Raw genomic sequence first — 8,325 nt, forward strand, 5'->3', positions numbered from 1 at the left:
ATAGCAAAAGTCATGGAGCAGACGTGTGATCACATGTTTTCAAAGTAAGTTTGTAACTATGCAAATATTCTCTTTTTTGTATTTGTCAGAATGTCATTATAAGTGTAAATGTTTATTGAGGAAACATTGCTGCCTTTTGGATCAGAGTGAAGAAGCCGATCCATCTGAGTTTTGACATTGATGCACTGGACCCGTCAGTGTCACCGGCGACTGGCACACCTGTAGCAGGAGGACTGACCTATAGAGAGGGCATCTACATCACTGAGCACGTCTGCCAAACAGGTCAGAACAGGAGCATGTGTGAGTAGAGAAACAACCAGCATGGGAAGTTTAAATAGCGATACACTTATTGCTAATTTAAGATTGTGAACCAGGTGGAAGAAGCACACACACACACACACACATGTACAATTGAAGTCACTATTATTAGCCCATTAGAAGTCGCAACCCCAGTACTGGGAAACATCTATACACACTCATTCACACACATACACTACGGCCAATTTAGTTTCTTCAGTTCACCTGTACCGCATGTCCAGCGGTGTACTGCAAAAGAGCAGGGGTGGGGGTGGAGGCGATCGCGAACTGAGGAGAGGGGTGGGAGGGGTGGATTGCGATCCCCAAATAAAAACACGGGATCCCCTCATCATGCAGGGACCCCGCCGCGATCCGCTACGCCACTGCGCATGTATTTGGACTGTCGGGGAAACCGGAGCACATGAAGGAAATCCATGCCAACATGGGGAGAACATGCAAACTCCACACAGAAATGCTAACTGGCAAAGACATAAGACATGTCCTCATAAACCTCCTTAACATTGTCATACCAACGTCATTATACAATTTTGTGTAATCATACGTAGGTTAGTGTATGCTCCATCAGGTCATTCAGCCGTTTTTGCTTCTGTCAGCTTTGCCTTTGTTTAAAGGATTGATAAACTATTGCAGGGTGACACAGTGACTCAGTGGTTAGCACTGTCACAGCAAGAAGGTCGGTGGTTCGAGTCCCAGCTGAGCCAGTTGGCGTTTTTGTGTGGAGTTTGCATGTTCTCCCCGTGTTTGCGTGGGTTTCCTCCAGGTGTTCCGGTTTCCCCCACAGTCCAAAGACATGCGATATAGGTGAATTGAATAAGCTACATTGGCTGTATGTGTATGAGAGTTTATGGGTGTATACCAGTACTGGGTTGCAGATAGAAGGGCATCTGTTGTGTAAAACATATTACACATCATCACTAATCTCCCACAGGACATCGCTAGTCTCTAACAGGACATCCCTAGTCTTTAACAGGACATCACTGGTCTGTAACAGGACATAGTCTCTAACAGGACATCACTAGTCTCTATCAGAATTATCAATATTGTCTTACAGGACATTAATATTGTCTCACAGGGCATCACTATTCTCTAACCGGACATAACTTGTCTCTCACAGGACACCACCATCACTAGTCTCTCACAGAACTATACTAGACTCTAACAGGACAGAGTCTCTAACAGGACATCACTAGTCTCTATCAGAATATCAATATTGTCTCACAGGACATCACTAGTCTCCCACAGGACATTAATATTGTCTCACAGGACATCACTAGTCTCTAACAGGACATTAATATTGTCTCACAGGACATCACTAGTCTCCCACAGGACATTAATATCGTCTCACAGGACATCACTAGTCTCCCACAGGACATTAATATTGTCTCACAGGACATCACTAGTCTCTAACAGGACATCAATATTGTCTCACAGGACATCACTAGTCTCCCACAGGACATTAATATTGTCTCACAGGACATCACTAGTCTCCCACAGGACATCACTAGTCTCTAACAGGACATTAATATTGTCTCACAGGACATCACTAGTCTCCCACAGGACATCACTAGTCTCTAACAGGACATTAATATTGTCTCACAGGGCATCACTAGTCTCCCACAAGACATCACTAGTCTCTAACAGGACATTAATATTGTCTCACAGGACATCACTAGTCTCCCACATGACATCACTAGTCTCTAATAGGACATTAATATTGTCGCACAGGACATCACTAAACTCTAACGGGACATTAATATTGTCTCACAGGACATCACTAGTCTCCCAGAGGACATCACTAGTCTCTAACAGGACATTAATATTGTCTCACAGGACATCACTAGTCTCCCAGAGGACATCACTAGTCTCTAATAGGACATTAATATTGTCGCACAGGACATCACTAAACTCTAACGGGACATTAATATTGTCTCACAGGACATCACTAGTCTCTAACAGGACATTATTATTGTCGCACAGGACATCCCTAATCTCTAACAGGACATTAATATTGTCTCACAGGGCATCACTAGTCTCCCACAGGACATCACTAGTCTCCCACAGGACATTAATATTGTCTCACAGGACATCACTAGTCTCTAACAGGACATTAAAATTGTCTCACAGGACATCACTAATCTCCCACAGGACATCACTAGTCTCCCACAGGACATCACTAGTCTCTAATAGGACATTAATATTGTCGCACAGGACATCACTAGTCTCTGACAGGACATTAATATTGTCTCACAGGACATCACTAGTCTCTGACAGGACATTAATATTGTCTCACAGGACATCACTAGTCTCTGACAGGACATTCATATTGTCTCACAGGACATCACTAGTCTCCCACAGGACATCACTAGTCTCCAACAGGACATCACTAGTCTCCAACAGGACATCACTAGTCTCCCACAGGACATCACTAGTCTCCCACAGGACATTAATATTGTCTCACATGACATCACTAGTCTCTCACAGGACATTAATATTGTCTCACAGGACATCACTAGTCTCCCACAAGACATCACTAGTCTCCCACAGGACATTAATATTGTCTCACAGGACATCACTAGTCTCTAACAGGACATTAATATTGTCGCACAGGACATCACTAGTCTCTAACAGGACATTAAAATTGTCTCACAGGACATCACTAATCTCCCACAGGACATCACTAGTCTCCCACAGGACCTCACTAGTCTCTAATAGGACATTAATATTGTCTCACAGGACATCACTAATCTCTGACAGGACATTAATATTGTCTCACTGGACATCACTAGTCTCTGACAGGACATCACTAGTCTCCCACAGGACATCACTAGTCTCTGACAGGACATTAATATTGTCTCACAGGACATCACTAGTCTCCCACAGGACATCACTAGTCTCCCGCAGGACATCACTAGTCTCTGACAGGACATTAATATTGTCGCACAGGACATCACTAGTCTCCCACAGGATATCACTAGTCTCTAACAGGACATCACTAGTCTCCCACAGGACATTAATATTGTCTCACAGGACATCACTAGTCTCCCACAGGACATTAATATTGTCTCACAGGGCATCACTAGTCTCTAACAGGATATTAATATTGTCTCACAGGACATCACTAGTCTCTGACAGGACATTAATATTGTCTCACAGGACATCACTAGTCTCCCACAGGACATTAATATTGTCTCACAGGACATCACTAGTCTCTAACAGGACATTAAAATTGTTTCACAGGACAACACTAGTCTCTAACAGGACGTTAATATTGTCTCACAGGGCATCACTAGTCTCTCACAGGATATTAATATTGTCGCACAGGACATCACTAGTCTCCCACAGGACATCACTAGTCTCTAACAGGACATTACTATTGTCTCACTGGACATCACTAGTCTCTAACAGGATATTAATATTGTCTCACAGGGTCTCACTAGTCTCTAACAGGACATTAATATAGTCGCACAGGACATCACTAGTCTCCCGCAGGACAATAATATTGTCTCACAGGGCATCACTAGTCTCTAACAGGACATCACTAGTCTCCCACAGGACATTAATATTGTCTCACAGGACATCACTAGTCTCCCACAGGACATTAATATTGTCTCACAGGGCATCACTAGTCTCTAACAGGACATCACTAGTCTCCCACAGGACATTAATATTGTCTCACAGGACAACACTAGTCTCTAACAGGACATTAATATTGTCTCACAGGGCATCACTATTCTCTAACAGGACATCACTAGTCTCCCGCAGGACAATAATATTGTCTCACAGGACATCACTAGTCTCTAACAGGACATTAATATTGTCTCACAGGACATCACTAGTCTCTAACAGGACATTAATATTGTCTCACAGGGCATCACTAGTCTCTAACAGGACATCACTAGTCTCCCACAGGACATTAATATTGTCTCACAGGGCATCACTAGTCTCTAACAGGACATCAGTAGTCTCTAACAGGATATTAATATTGTCTCACAGGACATCACTAGTCTCTTACAGGACATTAATATTGTCGCACAGGACATCACTAGTCTCTTACAGGATATTAATATTGTCTCACAGGGCATCACTAGTCTCTAACAGGACATCACTAGTCTCCCACAGGACATTAATATTGTCTCACAGGGCATCACTAGTCTCTAACAGGACATCAGTAGTCTCTAACAGGACATTAATATTGTCGCACAGGACATCACTAGTCTCTTACAGGATATTAATATTGTCTCACAGGACATCACTAGTCTCTTTCAGGATATTAATATTGTCTCACAGGACATCACTAGTCTCTTACAGGACATTAATATTGTCTCACAGGACATCACTAGTCTCTAACAGGACATTAATATTGTCTCACAGGACATCACTAGTCTCTAACAGGACGTTAATATTGTCTCACAGGACATCACTAGTCTCCCACAGGACATTAATATTGTCTCACAGGACATCACTAGTCTCTAACAGGACATTAATATTGTCTCACAGGACATCACTAGTCTCTAACAGGACGTTAATATTGTCTCACAGGACATCACTAGTCTCTAACAGAACATTACTAGACTCTAACTGGACATCACTATTCTCTAACAGGACATCACTAATCTCTATCAGGACACCAATATTGTTGATCATTAATTATTTTTCCCAAATAATTGATACAATTTATACACAAGCTGTCTAAAATGCTCTTATACTCATGTCAGTATAACTTCGGATGTTGGAAACAAATTTACAATCAACAATTTTATATGACCGTTCACCTATAGACTTTGTTGTGTGTTCTTGGCTTCACTGCAGGGCTTCTCTCTGCTGTAGACATGGTGGAAGTGAACCCAAAACTGGGCAAAACAGCTGACGAAATCAAATCAACAGTAAACGCTGCTGTGGATCTGCTGCTGGGCTGCTTTGGACGGGTTCGCGAAGGCTCTCATGACCCAGATTACAAAATGCCAAATCCATAAATCTTTATATTTTAGGCTTTATTGCTCTATTTCTGTCACAATCTTTATTTCTGTTTTTTTAGATAATTTTTGCTATTATATTGACTTTATGTCAGTGTCTAATTCTGAATAATAGAGATGCCATAGAATGAAAATCTGGATAAACCTAGATATAGAATAATAAGAGTTCAGTACATGGAAATGACATACCATGAGCCTCAAACACCATCATTTCCTTGATCTCATTTAAATCAAGTAAGTGTAAAAGTAAGTGTTTGATTGACCTGTTTCACCTTGATTTTACATTAGTATTATTATATTTGCTGTTTATGTGGGACTCTTATTTTGAAATAGAGACAAGCTTGTCTTTTTACAGCCTGTCAGAATGTAAAATATTAGAAAGATATATTATAAGTATGTTTAGCACCACAACGAAGAGGAATAACGTCTGTTTAACTGCATATTTTGTTAATTTAATGTGTATATCATGAAATTTGCCAAGTACTTTATAATGAGGCAAGAGACATTTGTATTTTTGTGATGAGGCAAAATACACTCACCGGCCACTTTATTAGGTACACCTCTCCAACTGCCCGTTAATGCAGATTTCTAATCAGCCAATCACATGGCTGCAACTCAATGCATTTAGGCATGTAGACTTGGTCGAGACGATCTGTTGCAGTTCAAACCGAGCATCAGAATGGGACTAAGTGACTTTGAACATGGCATGGTTGTTGGTGCCAGATGTGCTGGTCTGAGTATTTCAGAAACTGCTGATCTACTGGAATTTTCACGCACAACTATCTCTAGGGTTTGCAGAGAATGGTCTGAAAAAAGAAAATATCCAGTGAGCGGCAGTTCTGCAGTTGCAAATGCTGTTTGTAGATGCCAGAGGTCAGAGGAGAATGGCCAGACTGGTTTGTGCTGATAGAAAGGCAACAGTAACTCAAATATCCGGTTACAACCAAGGTATGCAGAAGAGCATCTCTGAATGCACAACACATCCAACCTTGAGACAGGTGGGCTGCAGCAGCAGAAGACCACGCCGGGTGCCACTCCTGTCAGCTAAGAACAGGAAACTGAGGCTACAATTCAGACGGGCTCACCAAAATTGGACAATAGAAGATTAGAAAAACGTTGCCTGGCCTGATGAGTCTCTTACTGTTGCGACATTCAGATGGTAGGGTCAGAATTTGGTGTCAACAACATGAAAGCATGGATCCATCCTGAATTGTTTCAACAGTTCAGGCTGGTGGTGGTGGTGTAATGATGTGGGGGATATTTTCATGGCACACTTTGGGCCCATTAGTACCAATTGAGCATCATGTCAACATCACAGCGTCCCTGAGTATTGTTGCTGGCCATGTCCATCCCTTTATGACCACAGTGTACCCATCCTCTGATGGCTACTTCCAGCAGGATAACGCACCATGTCATAAAGCGTGAATCATCTCAGACTGGTTTCTTGAACATGACAATGAGTTCACTGTACTCAAATGGCCTCCACAGTCACCATAACTCAATCCAATAGAGCACCTTTGGGATGTGGTGGAACGGGAGATTCACATCATGGTTGTGCAGCCGACAAATCTTCAGCAACTGCGTGATGCTATCATGTCAATATGGACCAAAATCTCTGAGGAATAATTCCAGTACCTTGTTGAATCGATGCCATAAAGGATTAAGGCAGTTCTGAGGGCAAAAGGAGGTCTAACCAGGTACTCGTAGGTGTACCTAATAAAGTGGCCGGTGAGTGTACAAATGTCAGTTCCTGAATAATAGCATTTAATGCACACTTTTGCACCGTGTCATATCACTCAGCTCTTACTGTGATATTTCAACAAGCAATAACCTCATAAAACTGTCATTTGACAAGGCATACATATATGTCATATATGACAACTTGAGTATTATTTTGCACATATGTATTTTAGAGTGTTGTGTGACTAACAGAGAAATGAAAATAATATTCATGACTCCTCCAAATCTTTTCAAAAAGATGAAAATGTTGCACTTTAATTCTAGGGTCAATTTCTATGGTTATAAATGGGACTACCTAATCAGCGTACCTTTCCCAGTGATGGGTTGCAGCTAGAAGGGCATCTGGTGCGTAAAACATATGCTGGATAAGTTGACGGTTCATTCCGCTGTGGCGACCCCAGATTAATAAAGGGACAAAGCCGAAAAGAAAATGAATGAATAATCAATGTACCTTCTAGGTTGAAATGAGAGAACATATTAAACATAATGTATCTAAGCATTCTATGGCACCTTTAAAGCAATAAATGCATATTCACATTGCTTTAAATAAAAAAGAGAATTACAAAGACATTACAAATTATACCACATTAAATTAACGTGGAATGCACAAATCTTTAATGTCTTCAAATGTATTAACATAATCAAAACGTTGCAGAAAAACTCACTTTATCACTAAACTATTACTCTATCCCTGTAGTCTGATTGATACGTTTGTTTATTGTTTTTTATTCTAAAAACATCCACAGGTTATGATGCACATGTATTTTTTAATCTGAAATCTTTACTGACTTTTATAAAGCAGAATAACAAATTGGATGCTAGATGAACATATAGCCTTCTAGACTAAAGCACTTTCAGTTTTGGAAAAATCACATTTATTTAAGTGTGAGTGTCAAATACATCAGGCTTTTAAGGAGCTGTTGTATGTAGTGGCGGTTCTAGTTTAAATGGCACCCTGGGCGAACCACCTCATGTCCAACTATGCCCCCACCCTGAAAAAAAAAACTACAACCATATAGAAACTATGTGGTTGACTTTTTATTACTCCCATTGGATGTAACTGACATTTTATACTAACGTCTGTTATACCTTGACTGTCAGTGACATTCATAGACTTCATGCAACCCAAGCTCATTCTGATTATGTACTGCTATATACATTTCTGAAGAGAAATTTGCAGTTTTGTTTTCGCGAATCCACCAGAGGCCGCTGTGTATGCTTTTTCAGATCACAAATTTCTCTCGTGAGTGCCATTCGCGCCTGCTGTTCTCGCATAAATCCACCAGAGGCTGCT

At 41.1% G+C, this 8,325-nt stretch overlaps 1 protein-coding gene across 1 annotated transcript in view; it reads left to right on the plus strand.

Moving 5' to 3' along the window:
- The window catches only part of arg1 (arginase 1), a 17,588-nt gene extending 12,160 nt beyond the window's left edge, over positions 1-5,428 (plus strand). The window contains exons 6-8 of the mRNA XM_056469612.1: positions 1-44; positions 146-282; positions 5,128-5,428. The exon at positions 1-44 is cut by the window's left edge and continues 61 nt beyond it. Coding sequence (XP_056325587.1) covers positions 1-44; positions 146-282; positions 5,128-5,291 — 345 coding nt within the window. The 3' untranslated portion in view covers positions 5,292-5,428. The remainder of the gene's footprint in view (positions 45-145; positions 283-5,127) is intronic.
- Positions 5,429-8,325: the final 2,897 nt, after the last annotated feature.

Source organism: Danio aesculapii, chromosome 12 (genome assembly GCF_903798145.1).
Source record: "Danio aesculapii chromosome 12, fDanAes4.1, whole genome shotgun sequence".
Lineage (NCBI taxonomy): Eukaryota > Metazoa > Chordata > Actinopteri > Cypriniformes > Danionidae > Danio > Danio aesculapii.